Below are 23,810 nucleotides of genomic sequence, written 5' to 3'. Positions count from 1 at the left end.
TTTAAAAGTTAACAACCTAATGATTTAATACTGACATTCATTTCTAACCACCAAAATGTACCCATATATCTTAATATTTTATAGCTAATTTTATTTACTTGCTTAAGCATTTATTTACCATGGAATTATTATTCTAAATGTTACAAGTTTTATGGTAGGGATATTTTGAATGTTGGTGAAGTTTAGGAAGAACAAGGAGAGGAGGGTGATTGACAACAAAGCAGTGTCAGTTATCACAGTGCATGGTACACTTGGAAACTGATAAGAAAATTGACTGTAAGCATTCAAACTGAGGAATGTAAAATACATAAAGCAGCATAATGATGCTTAGTTTGACTTAGTTATTCCATAATTGTATATACCAATATCATAATATCATGTGTCATAAATATAAAATAATTTTGTCAATTAAAAATAAAAATAAATTAACCTAACAAAGTAACTTAATCATTAACATCACACACTTTAGCAATATCAGCACAAATATTTGTAATATTATTTGTTTTTGACATCATAGATATTTTTACCACTTTTGGAAAATGTTATATTAAAAGTAGACACAAAATTACTTTTTCTAAATATAATTATGCAAGCGGAATTTGAAAGTGCAGTACTGTCAGGAGACCTTCATAATCTCTCAGTTACATGTGTTTTAGATTATTGTAGTAGGATAAATACTTAGAAATAAATTGTATACATACTCTCTGTATCAAACATTCAAATATCATTCATGTACATAGTCTCATTTGAACAACAGAATTACTTGACACTGGATAATATTGCTGTTGTCCCAGTTTTACTGATGAGAAAACAGCAGTTTATATGTTTATGTAACACATCTAAAGTCTAACTATTGTTTGAAGAACAAACAAATGAAACAACTATGATTGAATTCAAAACATGTGATCTTTTTCCAATAGCAGGTTGCATTTCTTCCAGTACATCAGAAATGTCTCAAGAGTGAGATCAAATAATTAATTTTGACTTTTTATAACCAATATCAGAGTCTCAAATATTTCTGTTTTAAAAGGAAAATGTCCAACTGAGATGGAGAATAAAAAAGATAATCTCCATAAAACCTATGAAGTTACATGTGAACTTGTGGACTCACCTCAGAAATCTCTTTGTTCTGTGTTCTTGGAATGAGTTTGTACACTTGCTACTTTCTTAGTCAGTTGCAATAAGGGAGGTACAGGGTGTTAGAATGGTATTGCCTTTGCTTGTTCTGAGAATTCCTCATGTACAGAGAACACCCCAAGCCAGTAGGGAACATGGTAGTAACCCTAGATGCCAAAATGGCTCAAAATTCTTTACAAATGACAGCAACAATAGCTCAACACATTGCAAGTTTTGCCTTTAATTTCATGTGTGTCTTTCCAATGGGAAATTCAGGGACTGTTTTAGATGAATGGCAGTGGGGAGTTTCGATTTGTTAATCTATCTCCTCTCCTCTTTTATTTCTCCCCCAATTCTCCTCTGGAGATGTTTAGCTTATTTGTTTATCTTAGATATGAATGTTTATCTCTGATACCTGGAGATTTAGATTTAATTGTTTTAGTATTGAACTCAGTCACTTAGAGCCTTAAAAGCACCTAAGTGATTCTAATGTGCAATCGGGGTTGAAATTTACTGATTTTTACTAACTTGTTCTTTGTTCTCTAAACCTAAACTTATGCTTCAAAATATTTACCTCTGAACATATTATTTCCTTCACATGAAATTTTTGTCTCCTATATTTTGATGTTAAAACAATAGCCAACAATAATTCTACCTTCAAAATCTTACTGTGAAAACTTATGCTGTAAAATATTTTCTAAGAAGTAGTTGCTCCATATTTTCTTGAAAATGAGGTAGTTACAATACAGCAGGTAATACAAAGGCCTTTTCATGTATATTTTCTTGTTTAACCAGACATTTTTCTTTCCATGATGTGGGATCATAGGTGATTTTGAACTTACTATATTATGCCTCTTAAGGATTGAAGTGTGAAAAGAAATGTGACTAAATTTTCACTAGAACAGAACATATTAAACTTACTTGGTTTTATTTAACCTGAAGTTGATATTTATATTATATTAATATTTCAAAGTTATTTGGAAATAGAAATGAAGAAAGAAAACAGGACAGCAAATTCATCTTAGTGCACATGAAAAGCTAAGTGACTCAGACTCTTTGACAGATTTTCCTCCTAATTTAATCTCCTAAGAAGAGACTTAGCAGAGGATTATGAGCATCACAATTTCCAAATGACACAATGATTTGGGGAGATTGAACTTAATGGCTAGGTACTTTTAAAGGGGTCACAATTAATACAATTTACAGCAAGCATACAAAATGCAGACCAGAAAATATAATTTAAAGTAAGTCTTTAGGTATTTTGGAAGCAATCTAACTTCCAGTTTTCTAAAAGAAGATGTGATCTTGAAGCCATAAATGGTATTAGTTATCATTTTTATTGGAACTACTTTTCAAAAATCGTGTGTGTGTGTGTGTGTGTGTGTGTGTGTGTTGTGTGTGTGTGTGTGTGTGTGTGTGTGTGTGTATGCTTGTGTGGGTCCATGTGTGAGTATTGGTATTGAAGTAGAAGTCAGAGAACAAGTTGGTGTGTTGGGCCTCATCATACAACTTGTTTGAAACAGGATATTTTGTTTGTCACTGTGTGTGGAAGAGATATGGCTCATGAGTTTTGTTGCGTCCTCTCACCTCATTATTGGAGTCCTAGAATTGCAGACATACAATTTCTCGTATTTTGTGGATTTGGGAGATCTCAACTTTGTTTCTAATGTTTGTGCAGTAAGTACCTTTATCCACAGAGCCATTTCCTCTGCCCTAGAAACGTCTTTGACTTGATTTCAGACAACTGTGCAGTTGTAGGAAACAAATCAAGGGGTAGTGTAGTGTAGTGGTTGGGGAGTGTTTCTCACTATGTAAAGATTATGTGAGTGAAAACCATGATTTTTAGATTTCAAGAGAGTTGTCACAGATCCAGCAGCATTGTCCATAAGGTTCAGATGCTCTGGGCCTCACTGAGAGAGACACAGTCAGAAAGGGATAGAGCTTGGCAAGTGTGGCAGCAAGTGCTATAGATGGTTTCTTCTAATTCTGGGTATTGTTAGTCATAGTAATGTCTATAAGCTCAAATAAGTAATTCAGTATGATTGTTCAATTGCAGTTTTAAATTATTACCATAAGCATCAGTCTAGTTTCTTGGTAACTTTGTATATCCAGTGTATTTTCAATACTTAACGGGAATGTTATCAATGCACAGCAGTCACATACCTGTCAGTTGTCCACTTACTTTATTATTACTAGACTATCAGTGTGTCCATAATAGAATTTTATTCTACAAAGGTAGTGGTCAAAGTATTCATTTAAATTTTTCCAAAACTTATTTTAGTTTAATGTTTTCTGTTTGGAACCCCACAGAAGGGGGGAAGGAAAGATTGTAGAAGACAGAGGGGGTGGAAGAAACCAGGGGGACACATCCCACCATATTAACAAATTGGGGCTCATATGGGATTACAGAGACTGAAACAAACAGTACAGGCCTACATGGGACTGAATCAGGTACTCTGCATATATGTAATAGTTGTTAATTTGATGTTCTAAAGAGACAGTGGGATGGGTATATCCCTGATTCTTTTCCCTGCTCTTAAAGCTCTTTCTTACTATTGGGTTGCTTTGTCCAGCTTTGTTATGAGGTCTGTCACCTAGTATTAGTGTATCTTGTTTGGTCCTGTCTGGCTGTCATCCCTTAAAGTCTTGCTCTTTTCCAAAGAGGAAGTAGAAGGGGAGTAGATATTGGGGAGAGGGAGGTGGTGGAGGAGCTAAAAGGATCAGAGAAGGAGGAAATTGTGGTTAGGATGTATTGTATTAGAGAAGAATCTATTTTCAAAAACAGAAGTGTTTTATATTTCTTAAGATTATTTTTTGTGTTTGAAGAGCCTCAAACATACAGGATTATACAGCAGTCACTTACAAACAGTACAAAACAAAAAAATCCCCTTGATCTCTTAAAAAGTTTTACTTATGTTACTGTCTTCATTCCTGCTCTTCAACTATGGTTGAATTAAGAGTATATACTCCATTTGGTACAGTCTATATATTATATTAAAACTCATAATTTATAAATGATAATGCTAATTAATTTTGAAACAGTGGTGAGGAATTAGTTATTCCACAGCACTTTGCCCAAAGTAATTCTTATTTTAGTATTTAAAGTTCTGTGTCCTTGACACAGGTGGCTTCATGCAGAGACAAGTGAATACTCTTCATACTTGATTTAATGGATAGGTTTTGAACAAGGTGATTTCTTTGGTTTGAGTAAGAATGGTACCCCAAGGCTCTTATACTTGAATGCTTAGTCCTAAATTGATGGAGTTTTTGGAAAGGATTAAGAAGTGTGGCTTTTTGAAAGGAGGTCTATCACTGGGTATGCACTTCAAGATTTCAAAAGCTTATGACATTTCCAGCTAACTCTAAATTTCTGTGTGTCTTCTCTGTCTGAGTCTCTGTACTTCTCTCTCTCTCTCTCTCTCTCTCTCTCTCTCTCTCTCTCTCTCTCTCTCTCTCTCTCTGCCTTGTGCTTGTAGATAAGAATGTAAACTCTCAAAGGAGGAATCAAGTTCATGACAAGGAAACCCACAGAGACAGTGACCTGAGATAATGGGAGCTCACAGACTCTAAACAAACAGCCAGTGCACCTGCATGTGACTGACCTTGGATGTCTGCCTGTAGATGGCAGTTCTTTAGTTTGGTCTGTTTGTGCAGTCCCTCTAAGTGGGATAAGGACCTGTCCCTGGTATATAAGCTGACTTTTTGGAACCTATTCCCCAAGCATGGGATTCTTTGTCCAGCCTTGAGGCAGGGGGAGGAGTGATTCTGCCTCCACATGATCTGACATGCTTTGTTGACTCCCAAGGAAGGCCTGTCCTTTTCTGAATGATGGAGTGGATAGAGAGGGATAGATGGGTGCTAGGGGAGTGAACAGGAACAAAGGAGGGAGGGGAAACTGTGGTTGGTATGTAAAATAAATTTCAAATTTTAATTTAAAAATTGTGGCAAATATAAAAAAAAAAGAACATAAAACTCTCATCTAGTGCTCTTGAGTAGGTTCCTTGTGCAATTGCCTGCTGACATGTTCTCAGCTATGGTGGTCATAGACCCACTGTCTTTAACTGTAAGCACCAGTAAACTCTTCTCTGAGTTTTAGTAATAGTGTCTTCACAGCAATAGAAAAGTAACTATTTCAACTTTTACTGGAATCTGAAAATTGTGTGTGTGATGTTTATCCTGACATTGGGAATTGTCAGGAAACAAAGTTGGATGGATTTCCAAGGTTCTGAATACCAATTGGCTCTCTCAGCAGGACTGATTCAGTTCCCTGCATAACATTAGACATTTTCTCATTGTAGCTTAAGTAGATTAAATTTCACACTAACTGAGCAAATGAAGACTGAAACTATTGAATAATCATGAAACATCATGCTTTCCATGTCTTTAAAATGGCTATGCCAGAACTTTGTCCATAAATATATTTCCTACCTTTGAGGAATTAAATAAAAATTTGAGAAATTAAGTTGTCTAGCACCTCATATGGCAGAGAAGCACTCTACTACTGAGATACATTCTTTCTCGGATTTAACAATGTTTTTACCACACTATGATAAAAGATACTGCTATTTATTGTACTTTATCCTTCTACATAAGTAGGTAGTATAGTATGTTTCTGTATGTTCTTGGGAAACTAATTCTTTATGGTACATCTGTAATGAAGATATTGTATAATGAGGTTTCAGAAGATAGAATAAAAACTCAAAGAAGATAAGTGCTTTGTTCCAGATATTTTAGCTGTGGCAGAGTTGGAATTTGAGTCAATTCTATGTCAGGCATCAGATCTCGGGTTTTTATTATAGTCTCTATTATTCTCTTATTAATGTGGAGCTATTACTTTCACTAAAAGCTAAAATTGGTAATACATTTTCTGCTCAGCTTATGTTTTTCTTCATAGCTATCATGTTGATTGGTATGAAACCATGAAGCCCCTCTTTTCAAATTATACTCTCAGTATAGGGAAGGCTCCCCTAAAAATAAATCCTTATTTGGATGAACTTTTCAAGGTTGTTGTCACAGGACAACCTCTGACAATGAGCCCTTGATTAAGAACATTCGCCTACTAAAAGCGTTATTTAAAGGAGTCTTTTTAAACAATTTTTTGCATATGATTACTTAATCATGATCTAGTTCTTAACTAGAAGAAAAAATTGTCCATGCTATATTCAATAATTATCCCTAGTTTCTATTGAGAATATCTTGAATGTAATTCATTTTTTATGATTCTATTTCAATAAAAACTATGTTTATTTCTTTTTGTAAAATATGTATGGATGTTTAGGTAAGAGCGTATTCTTGAAGCCACTTGTCATGACCCAAATAAGAAGAGTCAGTATTAAAAATATGCTATGTTTGAATGAGAAAGATATGAAAGCTTTTCTTTAGAAATCCATGCTCCTGGGAACATGAGAGGCAATATACCAGAAAGAAGTCAGATAAAACACTACTCATCAATGCAGCTCCCTAGGCAAAAGAACAGCAGCATAAACTCCATCCTAAAAATTATCCAGGTTACCCAGGTGAAAGGAGACAGCAGTCTCACCATCAAGACAAGTCCGGGAACTTCATAAGCTTTGAGTACAGGAGATTCAACTTTAATGAAATGATGATTCATCTGGTGGGCAAGTCAATTACAGAGAAGAATATCATTTTATTCCTCTGTATGACTTGAAGAGAAGTGACCTGGTATTAGCCTGAGAGGGAATATAATGTGTAAATCAAAACTATCTTGAGACCTTTAGAACAGGGAGCAAACACAAGTCAGGGAACTTGATTCAACTACAACACCAGAGTGAGGTATAGTCTTGAAACTCAGTTACAAAGCACAGAAAGGTTAGATGTTGATGAGATATTGAAAATTCAGTCAGCAGGAAGCTCAGATCAGGCAGTGAGCTGAATAACCTCTGCCTGAGTGGCTGGAAGCTAATTTCATTAACTGAGGGTACAGCATTAGAGCTCAGTAACCCTGTGTTTGAGATCAGCAGGTAGATCAACCTCCGGAGCCAACTCTTTGCTGTTGCTTTAAATCCTGTGAACTCTGAATTACATCTCTCCAGTAAGGTAATTAATAAGATACATTTCTAACTTAAACTTCAATTTTTTGACACTTTCATATATAAGTACCATATTTACATAGTTTCCACCATTCTCTCTCAACTCCCCAAATTATGCTTCAATACATGACCACGTCTATAATTATTTTTACCTGTGCATACAACCTCCTAAGTCCAGTTAGTTTCTTGAATACATATGTGTTTAGGGATGACTACTTGGGATCATATAACAAATTAGCGGTGACCTTATCCCTGGAGAAAACTTATTCTCCTGTCAGCAACCATTGATTTCCTAGGGCTATTCATCTATGAGTAAAGACTTGTGAATTTTGCCCTTTTCATCTTGACAACTCAAGTGAGTTTTTCATTATGAGGGGTATATTGTTTAGGTCATCATATTGTTGAGACATCTTGGATGCAACATTCCTGAAATGTCTAGAGGACACTATCTAGCTGCAGGTGTTCTGATCCACTGGACATTACATTTTGTTTTCTTTCATGATATTCCTTGAGTTTGTGTAGGGATAACATTGCAGATGTACCCCTGGACATCTCACAGTTACATATTCTATTTATTTTGACCAGTTATGAATATTTGTGGCATCTGACCACAAAAAAGTGCCATCACTTTTCTTCCACTTAAGGCTTTAAAAAATGAAATGCCTTGCCTGCACTATTTCCAATAAATAATATAATAATAACCATTATTAAAAATAATATTACTGATTTGAAAGTTTTGACAAAAAAACAAAGCAAACAAAAACCAATAATGAAAACCAAAACCAACCAAACCAACAAACAAAAAACATGATGTACTCAAGTTCATTAAGGGCAGAGCCTGTTTGAAGGTTATTAATGTTATCACTTGGAGAACTTTTGTTAATCATGGAAAAGTCCAGGGAAACATGCAATCCTCTCAGACAGTCAGTACCAAACTGACTGTTTACCGGCTATGAGGTATCATGGCACCATCAATTGTCTTCTTATATTTAGTTAAAAAAAACTAAATTAATACTGTCAACATTTTTAATAAAAAAATTAAGTAAAAATATAAAGTAATGGTTTCAATATCAACTCTATATAGATACGTATTGTAAATATTTTGGTCTTCTGCCCCTTCACTGCCCCCTTTACAGCTGCTTCCTCTGTTTCTTCTTGTTAACCCTAGCATCTGTCAATTTGCAGATGCTCCGTTTATTCTATTTATCATTCCCCTTAATATCTCTTCCTTTCTAATATGATCCTCTTTCTAGCTTCATTACCTACATATCTACAACTATAAATATACACATTTGTAAAAGAACACAAATATATGGTTTTAAATTTATGCTTTGCAAATGAGGGAAAATGATATCATTGTCATATGAGTCTGACTTATTTCACTTAATTATTTCCAATGTCATCAATTTCCCTGTAAATGGCATGATTTTGGTTTTCTTTATAACTGCTTATATTTCCATTGTTTGTATCTAAAACAAAGGATTAGGGCAGACAGTGAGGTCTGAAAGTCCCTTTTCCAAAGATTGCAAAATTAGTATAGAAGAAATGGCTATTGACCAAGGGCAAGGCTGGGCACCTTTAAGGCCCAAGGCCAATGCGTAAAAATAAAGCATGTTGCAAAAAAGCCAAAGCTATGCAAGTAGGCCAGAAAGCTCCTGAATTGTAGTACATTGTCTAACATTGTTGTCGCACTTCCCAGCCTTTCTTCTGCTTGGGACCACTTCTGATAGAGGAAGTCTTTTTATTCTAAAAAAAAGGGGGGGCCTTCTGCCCCAACTATGTATTTCTCCATTTCCTGTCTAGGGATTCAAGAACCTGGAACTTCCCAAAGTTCTCTCCATACCACTGTCTCTGTATACAATATTATATGTACCATAGTATACAATATTGTATGTACCACATATTGTGGTACATACAATATTGTATACTATCAGGCAACTCATGAACCATATGTGTCATCAGAATGCAATGTTTTTGCATTCCTAACATTATCTTTAAACAAACTAGATTCAGGTTTGAGGCTGCCACTCACTTGGTGACCAAGGATAGCCTCATTATTTAACTTTGCTGAACCTGTCATTCCTCTTACAGCTGAGCATAATGGTATAATTCACAGAAGACATTCACAAAGTATGAAACAGCATCATATGAAGTGGTTGGCAGGATGCTCTGCACACTGCAATCATTGTTTTTTAGAGTATCATTTTATTGTTGTAAGAGAATAAACATTACAAGCATAATTTTTATCATAACAGCAGTCACAAAAGTTTATCTTCACGATGTGGCTTTCCTTTCCTATATTACTTATGGGTATATGGTTTTAGGATTATGGCTTGGAATGAAAGAAGAAAAGAGGAAGTGTTAGCAAGGGCCGCACCATTTTATAAAGCTCCTTCATAATGATTGAACTGTGACAATTTTCCTAGATAAATAGCTGAAGTAAGTTTGTTCTTCTCACTTATTATCTGTTCTACAACATAGAAACAGGGAATGACCATCACGAAGTTTGTCAATCACTTAACATTCTTTCATTGACTACTGAGTGGTTATACCTAGAAATGCCAAAATTTGGGCCAAAAAGTAAACATTTTAACCTCATTATTCTCTTCTGTCATATAACTATTATGACTTGCCAATGGACTGTGGGCTTTGATTTGGAAGAGAGCCCCCTCTGTAGTAGGTTTTTCTCCAAGTAAAGGTCTGCACTGCCAGCAGGTCCTGCTTTCTCTTGTCATTATCAGTCTTGTTATTTTGCTGACTTTTCAAAACAAACAGTAAACACATTCCATATAGTAGAAAAAAAGAAGTTAGGGTGCATGCAACACACTGAAGACAAGGAAAAAGTTTAATAAAATTCTGTCTATGGAGGAGATGAAGACTGTCTGCATGGTAGATTGCAAAGGACTTTTGGAAGGCAGCATCCAGTGGTAATTTCTGTGAGCTTTGCCAGAGACTAGCCCCTATATTTGCTCATGTGTGGAATCTGTGACTTGAATTCTTTAATTTTTGTTTGTTGATAAGTTTGTTTCCCCAATGCTAACTAAAGTGAATGTAATGGACATACAAAAGGATCTATCAGACAAGAATGAATGGGTATTGAAAGGAAGATGTGAGTAGATGGAGAGATATGCTGAATTACAGAGTAGAAAAGGATATGAGAAACCACCTCTAGTGAAGTACAGATGATGGGCTATAAGGACACAGACTTGAATTGATATGGACTGTATTTGTATTGCATTTATCGAGACACAATGGCCTTAAATAACCTAGTATCTAGGTATTTTAAATCAAAGAGAAAGAAGCCCATTGAAATCATGAGAAAAACTGTCTTTCCATAGTGCTGTATCTATAATTCCACAGTGCAAACAGCTTCAATGATGGAATGATTTTACTTTGTACTAACATGCCTTTGTTGAAACACCTTTGCTCCATTCACTACTGGCTCTGTACTGAGAATTTCTGGAAAGATTATGGGACTACAAAATCTGGTTGACAGAACAGGTTAGAATGTTGCAAGTTCAGAATCAAACTATCTTGGCCTGTCTTTAGCCCACTAATAACCATTTATAGTTTTCATTGTATATAACCTGACATCTTTGTGTTCATTGGGAAAATAGTTTGTAATATACAGACTCCCGCTTATGACCAATGAAAAGTACAATAGGGTCAGATGACATCTGGTATCTATGGCTTAGTTTTCTCTGCTCTTCTGTAAGTCACCTATCTGATCTTTGATCTGATGTATTTGCAAAATTCCTTGACCCATGGTTTTCTTTGTTCTATTACTGTAAAGCTTCATAGAACTTGTAACGTGTTAGAAAACAGTATTGGAGGAAGCTGATGCAATGTTCTGGGTCATAATAACTTACTTTTTGCTTCAGAGAATGTCTCTCTTTTGTTAATTTGAGACAAGAGCTGTTTCTTTTGTGGAAAACTGCCTGTTGTCCCCACTTTTTTCCATGGTGGGTAGAATACATAAATTGCTTTTGTATCATCAAACTGATGGAATATGATGTGATGTTCTGAGCTGGCAAGGTTTACTATCAATACGTGTATATGCAAAGCATAGTGTTACACAACTCACAAAACTATCAATGCAAAATATATGTAAGCCTAAAATCTTTAAGAAGAGATTATAAACAAGGAGAAAAAACAAAATTAGAGAAAACAAGGATATTACCTTCCAATGTGTTTCTAAAGCTGAAATTGGCAGTTCTATCCATGGAGCCAGATTCATATTGGGGTAAATTCAGACAGAATTCCACATCTGCTGAAGATGGGAGCCTCGGGGTTTTGGTTTTGTCATGGTTTCCAGGATTGCGTATCAGTGGTCCCTCAGGTGTCCCATCGCATAAAGTCTGACGGCTATTGTAGTCTTCTGATCTGCTGCAGATGATCTGTGAAGAACACTTTGTGTTAAATGACTTCCCTCTGAGTCAAGTGGAGAAGGAATGAATGTTGAAATACTCAACACTACCTTCACTCAGTTTCCTGACAATGAGATGAAAATGTCAAAGGATTCAGTGCAGTTTACAGGACAAATGATGGAATGTTAAACCCAGGGTGGTGTTCTAGTCCTACATATAGCAGTAACTACATGTAGCATGGAAGATAATGAATTTGTTTTTCTGCCAGGGCCATCCCTGGTTGTAGACAAGTTCAAGCAGAGGGAGTAAGGAGTTGGCAAGGGAAGGAGATGAGCCAGGTCATGATAGTTGAAGACTCTTGCATCCTGACTGACTAAGCAGCCAGAATGCTTCTTTCTTTATACAGAATTTAGTAAGTAGGGATACACTCATATTGTTCCAAAACATAGATCATATCATTTTTGGTTTCTGGTACATGTTACACTTCCTCTTGCTCATCTTTTGGTCATCATTAATAAACTATGACAGAACCGAGTTATCATTTCCAGTCACTTTCCCTTAAGTTTTGACATGATTGATAAACAGAGTTATCATTTTCAATGATTATCCCTGGAATATGATAAGCTATTCTCAGGCTAGTTGCTTTTGTGGCCTCAAGGACACTAAACCAAAACAAAATCTTTAAGCCAGTCTGGCATATTGCCATGTCCCAAGCAGTGTATTATTAATTCTTAATGGTCAGAGTTTCCACAAAAAATCCTCAAGTCTAAGCTGCTATAGCTATTGTTCAAATTCTGGCATAATACAATATTTATCTTTTATAGACTTTGTCTATATGTCTAATCCTGGAGTTCTGCTCTTCCTTGATCATATGACTAATAGTGGTTCTGCATGTGCTAACTTTTCTAAGAATAGGAGGTCCTGACACCATTCTTTTGTCATCTTTTTACATTATGTTTTACTTATCAATAGAAGTTTCTGTGTAGGGCAGAGGTAACTTCAGCTAATCCACTTATGTTGCTGTATATGCCACATAATTGCCTGAGTGCATAGTGGCAAGAGTCTTGAAATCTGATCTGTAGCCAGCTCATCTAGTCCACTGAATCTTATTGACCTTTTGAGTTTACTTTGTTTTGAATGTCTTGTTCTTGAGTAAGTACAGGGACAGATGTTTCAAGAATATCTCACTGCATCATAAAGAGACCTCTGGCTTCTATATGCATGTCATAACCTCTAAGGCATAAGAAAGATATTCAAGTAGATAAGGATATCTCCCTAAGAGCAGGAGAGGTACTATGTTCGAGACTTTCCTGGGGCAGTGCAGAAGTAGTTTTCTTGGGAGAAGGCAGAAATGATTCATAAGAAAATTCCCATCAATGCAAGATTGCCAAATTGTACAAACATTAAACTTCACCCAAACATGCAACAAGTGGAGATCAAAGGAAAGGTGGCACGGCAGCCATCATATGGCTCAGCTTCCCTGGATCTTTGTCAAACAGCTGTGCTTAGCCTTGCTGTGCCAGTTTCTTGAGTCTTATACATCAAATTGTGATCAGAATGAGTAGTTTATATAAATATTTGAGATACAGTTGAGTTGTGAAACCTCTACTATATGTTAATTACCATTTGAGGTACTAGCCTTGTGTTATGATAGTAAAAGCAGTTACTTGTTTGTGTGAAGTCAAATTTCTATCACATGTGCAATAGTAAACACCTAACAGAAACATTTATAAAAAATAGTCAGTAATAAAAAATACTGGTGATCATTCCACTTCATGGATTTTTGTTTTTGTCATAATATCCATTTTTAATGTCTGGTTTGATATACAAAATAGTCTTACTCATAAGGAACTTTCAAAGCCTATCAGTTTCCTAATTCCTGTTACTCTCAGGTAGACAGTTATTTTAAAAGAATCATAATTCTTCACACTTTTACAGGAGAAATTTTAAGGAGCCATGTTGCTATTTCATTTGTCATGTAGCAATACTTTCTATATCAAGAAGTAAAATGAGGATCAGAGAAGTTATGTGACAGTTTTAACACAAAAAGACAATGCTTTCATCACAAACTAGGTTTTTCAGCTCTATATTTATTATGCTTTGAGTGGTTATTCATTCATTTACTTATATTTGTGTGTGCCTATATATATGTGGCATGCACACAAGTATGCTAGTGTGTGTGTGTGTGTGTGTGTGTATGTATGTGTGTGTGTGCAGGTGTGCATGCACATATACATGTTTGTATATGCCTGTGGAGGCCAGATATTGAAGTTGAGTGTCTTTCTTCAGTCATTCACTATAGTATACATTAAGACATGGTCTCCCTATGGAAAAGCACTCATTCACTTGGCTAGTTTGGCTAGTGAAAAAATCTCTGGCAATTTTCCATTTCCATTTTGCAAGCAAACTAGCAAACTATACTAACAGGGAGACACCACTCTCACTCAGGATTTAAGAGGGTGCTGGCTATCTAATCTCTAGTTCTTATGCTTGCATTGCAAGTTCTTTATTTTCTGAACCATTGCTCCCTTTCCTCTCTATGCATTTGTAACTCATGCAGAAGAGTTCAACAGCCAATGCTTTTAAGCATTTTTATGTTAAAATGAGCAACAAAATTCCAGTTCCTCGTCTAGTTGGTATATGATTTTGGCAAACAAGACACAGCACTGTGAGATAAAACTTGCTTATTTGAGGAGGAGAACCCTTATAAGATGAATTATTGTGGGCTGCAGAGATAGCTTAGTGGTTAACACACTGTCCGCTCTTCCAGAGAGCCCAGGTTCAATTTCCTAAACCCACATGGCAGCTCATAATTGTCTGTAGCTTCAGTTCTGGGGGAATCTGACACCATCATACCAATGCACATAAAATAAAATTAAATTAATTATTTTAAAAGGTTCATTATTATACTTAGAGGGGAGAAAGGAAGAAGAAAAGAAGGAAGATTGGCATAGGGGCTTACTTTGGAATATTTCAGGGAGGCAGAGTCTGTACTGACAAGCCACAAAAGGTCACAAAAAACATGGCTCCAGTCGGGTGTTGGTGGCACATGTCTTTAATCCCAGCAGAGATCCCATCAGAAGCAGGTGGATCTCTGTGAGTTCGAGGCCAGCCTGTTCTCCAGAGCAAGTGCCAGGATAGGCTCCAAAGCTACACAGAGGAACCCTGTCTCGAAAAACAAAACAAAACAACAACAACAAAAAACAACATGGCTCCATTTTATGAATTACAGTTGTTGATAGCTCACGGTATAGTTGGGAACTTTGTGAACACAAATTATGCTAGTAAATGCCTCCCACAATAAAGATAAGTGCCTAAAATTGTAGTCTAATTTCTTCTTGCTTTTAATTTTAATTACCTCTTTGAATGTCTATCTGAAAATGGAGTTAGTTATGTTAGGGGTTCTAGCTTCAGCCAAACAATTTTAAGGACACACATTAAGTTCATGGAATGATGTTGGTAAAAATTAACTTATGCTATTAATCTTCTGCCCATTTAGCTATCATTCTGTAAGCCCTGAAACAATCTGCTCCAACTTGTACCAAGCTCAGAGGGCTTCATTCTTTCCAAACTCTCCTCAACAAGAATGACAATGGTAGGTGGCTCTTGGTGTTCCTGCCAGTAGCCCACAAAGAGTGGAGACTAGATGGGGGTGGAACTGCAGGATAGGCAGTGCCATTTAACATTACAGAAAGGTAAAGATATTTATCCTAAGAAAAGGGCTATCACAAGAATAAAATCATATTGAGTCTCTATGGATGCTTCCTATCTCCATGGCTTCACTGTGAAACACAAATTCACAGCAAAAATTATTCAGAATTTCAAGATAAAAGTTACAAGTGGATTAATTCTCAAAACAGGTCCATTTCTGAGTTGAGTAAACTGTTCATTGTCCTAGTTTGCATTTTGTTACTGTTATCCAAGACTGACCAAAGCTAGCTTAGACAGACAAGAGATATTTGAACCACAGGATAAAGTCCGTCATAGGGAGAGGTGGTAGTAGAAACCTGGAGGCAAGAAATGAAACAGAGACAATGGAAGAATGCTGCTCACTGTCTTGATTCCCATGACTTTCTGGGACTTACTAAATTATCCTTCTACAGCTGAGGCTCACTCACCCACAACTATCCAGAGTGGCCTGGCTGTTCCCACATCAATCATCAGCATGAAAGTCCCTATTAGGAAGCCAACATGCAAATCTGTTGGAAGCAAGTACTTAATTGAGACCCTTCTTCCAGGTATATCAAAATTTGTGTAACATTGACAAAAACTAACCAGCTGTAATCCTGTGCTTGATGTAGAACTCACTTCCATGAATTCTTTGTCTTTTTATTTATATTCTTTGGTCATATGTATGAGTTAGTTTCATGACTTACCCACCAATTACATTTATGGAAATTCTCATATCCTAGGCTTATATATCTGTTTAATGACTTAAAATTAAAACACAGTTTTCATAAATTGTAAATATATTATTTACATCAAAAACCATTGTTTTCTCTGTACTTTCACACAGCCTGAAGTTAAATCCAGGAGAAAATGGGTTTTATTTTGTATGTTGCCACTATTTTCTGTTGAGATGACTCTGCCAAACATTATTTTCATTTCTTCCTCCAAAACAAGTCTTTAACCTGGCTAGTGTCTGCCACACATTCATCCTATGTGATCCTGATGCTGAGGCTACACTGCTACCTCTACTCTGCACATTGCTTGTGTTTCTTTGCACTTCAATATTTCCATGCCTAAACATACCTAAACACAGATATATTCACATGGGTCCAAGATAATACCTATTGTACAGGAGCAAAAAAAGCCAACAATTATTACGTGACTGACTCAAAAATATCTGAAAAATGAAATAGTTGTAGGGATACATTCAAATCATGTTGCTTATTGCAGCCGGAGAATCCTGATTCAAAATACAGAATGTTGAAACTCTATATGACATAAGAAGTGTTAATATTAAGTATTCTAAAAATTGCATCCATTATCTATAGGCTGTATGTATAAAGTATATATGAAACATAAATAAATTTCCTATTTAGGCTTGGGTCTCATCCTTAAATTGTCCACTTCTTCACAAATGAAGATATTTGAAAATCTATAAATACAGCATTGCTTATTTAAAGCTTTATCGACTTCATTTTTTTTTTCATGAACGGTTTCATAAAACTAGTACACCTTCTGCTCTGAATGTAATAGGTTGGACATCTTTACAATGCCAATTGACTAGACACCATGGCTAGGATATAGAGGGAGTCATTTTCATTTTTCTTTGACTAACAATCCTCAGGATACTTCCAAAAGGTCTTTTTGCAGAAAAGACTCCTACAGCAGACTCAGTTAAATTAGATAGATTGGATGGAACTCTTTTTGCTGAAATGCCAACAGTCATGTGACTAAGTGCTTGGGTCATGGAGGCATTAGTAATGCAGAAGAAAGATACTATGGGTTGCAAAAATAATGTAGAAAACTTAACTCCAACTTGTTTGTGTTTGATTCTATGGCAGGAGTAAGGATAAAGAATTATCATTGTGGTTATGTGTCCTGGAGGTTGTATTCAGAAATATAGTCTAATGTCAATTGTATTAACACCATGGCCTCAGGCAGGTCACCCATCCTTTCTGTCAAGGCTTTTCATGTTCAGATGGAGAGTGTAATGACTCTTTATAGGCTCAAGTAATCCAACATATTTAAAGCACAGGATGCAACACTCTCTGGCACCAGTGTAAAGGAGGCAGTAACTATGCCTGGGATCTAGCTCAGTTTTAGGGCACTTGCCTAGCATGTATAAGGCCCTGTGTTCTACCTCCAGGCTGCCTCACCCCTAAAAATGCCAAAAATTATAATTAGATATAAGATATTTAAGTTAGTTTTATCACTATATATATGAGTGTTGATTGTCCATTATAATAACTGATCCTGATATATCATTTAAAACACAGAATTTCCTACACTTTGAAATTAAAACAATATGGCAAAGACTTAACAAGTAATTTTACATGCACTGATTACTTTAAATTGTTTTATAGTAGTGTTATATTGAGCTATTGTACCTTTGAGGAACAAAACTATCTTTAAACTATCTACATATCTTCTTGGGGGGGGTTGGTAGGTAAGTTAGAGAAGTCTATACAAATTTATGCTTATGTATATCAAAAGACAATGGCTTTCACAGTATAGTACATTGCTTTCTTGTCCGTTCAGTTCTCTCACTAGCATAGAAAACAAGCATATATGATAATAACACTCTTTTCTTGTTGAAAAATATTAAAGTTCATGAATTTTAAATGGCTTGTTTAGTAGTGTTTGGCAAATGTCAGAAGTTGGACTGAAGTCAAGTCTTCTGGTTGAAAGTTTGGTTCTTTTTTCTTCCAACCACATATGATGTGTAGCATATGTTAAGAGAAGCAAATTCAAATATCTGAGTCCAAAGAAGCAAAGAAAGGAACACAGAAGGCACAGGTGTATGAGTATGGAAGGGGAAACCTGATAAGTGTTCTATTCAATTGTAGGATGCAGCAACAAACTACCAGCTCTTAAAAACCTTCAGGAGCAAAGGTTCTTTATGGTATTTGAGTTTTTCACGAAAAAAAAAAAAAGAAAGAAAGAAAAGAAAACACTAAACCATATGACATTCCACGAAATCTTTCATAAAGAAAAAAGAGAAGCTGTTATTTTGTGGAGCTGTTGTCATGGTTACCTAAACCCATGACTGTCTGCTGAAATGTGACTTTGTTTTTTTTTCCCCTGTGGCTTCCATGTGATATGCTTCCACCTGATGAGTGAATTCCCTGGCTGCCCTTCACTCACATCTATTATCAGGAACTGTTTTCCTCTCAGTTGTGATTCATTGAGACAGCTCTCTTTGACACACCTTTTCTTCTTAGTTTAGCTTCTCTTGTTTGCATAACATTATATCTAATGGTGTTGAGCACAGAATATATATTTTGTATGTAAATGTCATTGAGCACCTTCCTTTTTCTAAAAATTACTGGACTATTTTAATGGAGACAGGTATGCTGCTACTTGAAAATGTTTTTGAGAATAAGCAAAGAAATGAATAACAGAATAGGAAAGACTGATTGCACATTAAACCTTATTTCTAAGAAAATTAACCTTAATTATTTGATTGTATGTTCTATCTCCTCTCAGAGAAAGATTGCCAGGTAATTTTTTCATCTCATATAATGTTTAGATTGTTTAGATGTATTATTATCTATACCATATATTTTCATGTACACATACACACACACACACACACACACACACACACACACACACAAACAAACAAACACACGATGACCAGCAAGCACGTCACAGAATGTCTTATCCTAGTACTTAAGCAAATACTGTCTGTTGGCATGTTTGTGTCTTTCACATTGGAAATTCAGTGCTGTAAAATATGGGCTGAGATATCAGAAATCCATCAGGATAAGAATTAAATTTCTCTGATTTTCATTTTTGTTCAATTCAGCATGTATTTATGAAGCACATTCTGTTTGTTTATCATTGTCCCAATTTATATATATATATATATAATATATATATATATATATATTTCATAAATAGTTTCTACCTTGGAGAATCTGACAGTGGTGGGCAGAGTTGGGCTTAATAAACCATTCACATGTTCTGAAATATTACAGAAGCTGTGAGATAAATCTGCACAAAGTATGGAACAATGAGAAGGAAATCAATTCTATCTGCCATAAATAAAAGTGTTTTTCTTTCTCAGTGTTTGGAGCATATGAAATTTTTTTTACCTTTTATGTGTATGGGTGTTTTACCTCATGCATGTCTGTGGACCATGTGTGTGTTTTTGCCCATAAAGGCCAGAAAAAGATGTTGGTTCCCCTGGTGTTGGGATTGGAGTTACAGATAGTTGTAAGCCATCCTATGGGTACAAGGAATCAAACCCAGAAAACTTAAGGTAGAAAAAGTAAGCACCTATCTAATTATACACCCACAAATTAGTTTCTTATTAGACTGCTTTAAACATATAAACACAGTTTACTTAAATAGAAATGGAGACACAGCCACTTGGGTTCTGCACTCAGGAGTTTTCTTTTTTGTTTGTTTTGTTTTGTTTTGTTTTCTTCTTCACACATCCTCTTACTGTTTCAGGTCTATTATTTATAAAATGTGAGCATCCCATGATATACCACAAAAGATCTCTCAGGTTGGAATGGATAAATACTGTTCAATCTCTAACATCTCCTTTTGTAAAGAAATCCCTTAAGTCAATCAATGAGGAGAAGCCCATATGAAATGGGCTATCAGCCTAGCTAATTTGGAAGGTATTAACAGGCTCATTTTAACTTGGAAGCTATTTGATCTCGTCTAACACAAAACAATATAGTTTTTAATTTGAATGTTTAATTTAGACAAAAAGCATTCAAATTAATGGTGTGTTCATTACAAAAAGTGTGTTTTTATAAAGGAAAGAGAAAACTAAACAATCTCCATATTAATTAAAATCTGTAAATCTTAGTGCTGGCTGAAAATTAGAGCCACATAAAGTGCTTTAAAATACAAGCACCCTTGGAAGGCTGAGGCAGGAGGATTGCCGTGCTTTAAGGACCAGCCTAGGCTATAGAGTGAGTTACGGTTCAGCCTTAGGCTACAGTGTTGGAACTCCTTCCCAAATGAACAAAAATGCACAGTGGAACTTTACAATAAATCTGTTGATTTTGTGTTTCCAGCAAGTAGTTAGATCACTGATGTTCAAGCAACTACAGAGCAATGACAAAAATTGTAGATGGCTGTAAATCTGAGAGACTGAATTAATGCAATGTAAATATTAATTAATTCATTCATAATTTTATGTCTATAGGTGTCTTATCTGCACATGTGTCTGTGCACCATATATTGGCCTGGTACCCAGGGGAAGCCAGAAAAGAATGTCAGAGCCCTAGGAACAGAGTTACAGATGGCTATAACTGCCATTCGGGTACTGGGAATTTAACTCAGTTGTCTGATAGAATAACCAGTGTTCTTAATGTCTAAGACATCTTTCCAGACCCGAACACTTCTAATTTGCTTTGATTTTACTTCTGTATGTGACTATTCAGTTTTCTTTTGAAGTGATAGTTCTTGTTCTTTGGTGCATATTCACTGACCAGGGCTTTCCTAAGGATATTTCCATGGAAGCATAAAATGTGTTTTGATCATATACCCTCCTCTCAAGCCTTCCAGCCCTCTCCTAATGGGAAGGGACAATGAGAGTAAAATATTCCTTTTTGAAGTACCTTAACAGGAGAGTTTGTATGAATAAAGAAATCAGACAACATGAGTTAGTTTATCTAGCCTGTCTGCAACTATGTATCCCTGAATAGTGTTCAGCTTAGGTAGAGCAAATATTTATTCATTTAACCTCATTTTTTTAAAATGTTGTTTGCTTGCAAAGATTTTGTTCTTTTCTTTTGCTAATTATTTTTTCTTTTATTTTGCTTGTTTTTTTTTCAGTGATTTTTTTCTTTCACCTTGCTAATTCTATGTAAAAGGCCTTTTCCTACACAGCACTATAATTGCAGTACAAGTTTATAGTCAATATTGTAGCAGTTATAGTTCATGGCTAATTAAGTCAGATAAGTATATTGTGGCTTTAAATTTCTATTTTGATTTGTTTTATAAGAAAATCATAGAGTTGATTGTAATCATAGGATGAATTCAATACTCACAACATGATTAAAAACATTAAATCTGGGTATCATATGGAAGTAGACTCTTTGTGTAATTAAATATTAATTTATATCTGCTTAATGAACTCAGTGTATATATTACAACTTTTGATAATTTATATGATCCTCCAACCTTTCTATATCAAGTGAAGCTATGTAGCAAAACAAATATTGTATATCTAAGAGAATCCCTCATTCAAGAATGACATAATTTATAACAATAGCCAGGAAAGTAGAGAGCTAGATGAGGGGTTTGATGTTCATCAATTAAGGTAGAATAACTGAAAGCATATAGCAATAAAGTTTTCCAGCAATGTCCCTCCATATAAAGTACCACTAGGTTAGATAAACAGTTGACACCATCAACACCAGAAATTAGCAGCTGTATTTTACAATTGCACCTTTGAGAGGCTCCAATTTGGAAGTGTGTGAGCATCAGGGATAAAGTGAATTTGTATTTCAAATTTGTCAAGTATCGGGCAGGCTGTACAGTATTCTTTTCATCATGTTTGAATTGATAAAATAGTTGCATTATGAATTTTTTAGAAGAAAAAAACAGAAAAACATCTCACACTTGAGTTTATTTAAAGGAAAAAATCTTAACATTCCTTTCTTTATCTTTTGCCTCTAATCCAGAATGAAGAAAAGTAATAGGAGAAATGGGAATCAAATCAAAGGAGCAACCACTTAATTCTAATGTTTGTAAAGTAGAAAGAAGGCTAACTTCTTCATCCTAATGAGAAAAGATATCATAGCTGGATCTTTACAAAAGGCCAGTCGTGTCCCTGAAAATAAAGGGGTGAGTCATGTATCCATTGTACCCATGAACAAATACCATCTTTGCTATTTACTAATAGTGCTGTCTTACAATTTTAACAAATTATGTATATCTTATAGCTTTAAGATGGGGAATAGGTTGATATTAGATGCACATTAAATCAGTTAATGTATATAAATACTTTCAATAGAGATTCACGTATTCTAAATACTCATTCAGTAGACTTTAGTTACTTTTTAAATTAAAACAACTGAAGACTTTGTATCCAATCCGTGTTTATCAAGAATTCATGTAATAAAGGTCATCATTGATACTTAGTGAATTATTCCAGCATTCTCCCTTGAAGATTCTGCTTAACTAATCTGTGTTAGTGCCAGGAATTTCATTTTTAAAAGTATATCATATGTATTTTATTGGTAATATTAATTTTATTATTCAAAAACATGGACTAAGATAATCTGGTTACTCACCCCTTCCTAAATAACTCTGAGCTACTGTTTATGCCAGATACCATCCTACATGCTAGCAATACAGTGGTGAACCAAGCAGGCTTTGTTCATAGCAGATTAGAAATCTAATTATGCTATTAGATATTAGATGAATATACATTAATTGTGATTTTTTGTTGTTCTAAAAAGAGTCAAGACATAAGAATCTTTTAGTTAGGGACTTTTTCTACACTGAGATTTGTTCACAGAGAACTTATGAAGAAGTAACCTTCCTCTCTAACTCTGCATGTCAGTCTTACCTGCCAGGAGGAGAAGAAGGATGCTGGGCTAAGTAGATTAGGGTTTTCAGGGTGGCGACCTCCCAAGTACTCATCTGTACAAATGTCACAGTTTTCGGCATCCCGCCAATCCCAGTATGGAATGGTGAAGTTCTCATCTCCTGTTAGCTCTTGTATTTCTTGTTCCCACAATAGCAAGAAAAGTCTGTGCCAAGGCAGAAACCCTGGTGCTTCATGGGCAAAATCAATGTCCCTCCAGATTTCAGAACCTCCAAGCAGGGTGTCTCTTGACACATAGTAATGCATCCATACAAAGAGGTCATAGACGCTTATATTACTAAACATGGGTATTGATCCATTGTTCATTTGGCCATATGTGCCTGTGGGGATGACATAGACTGGGCTGATAGTATGTTTTGCTAAATTTAGGTAAGCAAAGAACTTATTCTTTTCTGGGACAGTCAAATCAAAGATGTTTCTTCTAATTAAGAGTCGCTTCTCTGTGCAATTTGATCCCCCAAATCCAAACTTACAGTTTCCGCAGTTGAATCCCATGAAGTTGCCAGAGCACTGACAGGTTCTATTATAAAACACAGAGGGCCAGGACTCACGATCATCCACCCCTTTGAAGGGAAATTGAGGTCCAGAGGGTGCACTGGACAGAAGGATGTCCTGGCAAGAACCTCTGCCTGAAAGCTGGCCGCAGGGACTCCCATCACCAGTCCATGGTGGACAGCATTCTTTTGCCATCAAGTTCTTCACGGAGGCACAAGTTCGAGGGAAGTGGGCAGAAGAGATCTGGAAGCTCCACAGAAGGCAATACAAAACAGCCAGGAACATTTTCCCCTTTAGATGGTCCAAGATCTGCTTAAATGGGTTAACGAGAGTCACAGACTTCTTTTTTCAGCAACCCCTACAAGTGACTATCACATGTCTTGGCTAAGACCTATATAACCACTCCCTCTTCCTACATCAGATACTCTCAATCTTTACCCTTAGCTTTTATCTTCTGGAAAGCACATGACTAAATTTTCCTTGGAGTTTTGCACAGAGCCCACAATGAGGTTGACATAAGACATAAGCAGGTAT

The 23,810-nt window shown here is 35.7% G+C and overlaps 1 protein-coding gene across 1 annotated transcript in view; it reads right to left on the bottom strand.

Moving 5' to 3' along the window:
* LOC100752294 (tyrosinase) overlaps positions 1 to 23,561 on the bottom strand; it is a 66,720-nt gene extending 43,159 nt beyond the window's left edge. Inside the window, exons 1-2 of the mRNA XM_027407946.2 lie at positions 22,743 to 23,561; positions 11,347 to 11,563 (exon numbers count right to left, since the gene is read on the bottom strand). Coding sequence (XP_027263747.1) covers positions 11,347 to 11,563; positions 22,743 to 23,561 — 1,036 coding nt within the window. The remainder of the gene's footprint in view (positions 1 to 11,346; positions 11,564 to 22,742) is intronic.
* Positions 23,562 to 23,810: the final 249 nt, after the last annotated feature.

Source organism: Cricetulus griseus, chromosome 3 (assembly GCF_003668045.3).
Source record: "Cricetulus griseus strain 17A/GY chromosome 3, alternate assembly CriGri-PICRH-1.0, whole genome shotgun sequence".
Taxonomy (NCBI): Eukaryota; Metazoa; Chordata; class Mammalia; order Rodentia; family Cricetidae; genus Cricetulus; species Cricetulus griseus.
This window is presented reverse-complemented; position numbering and strand designations above follow the sequence as displayed.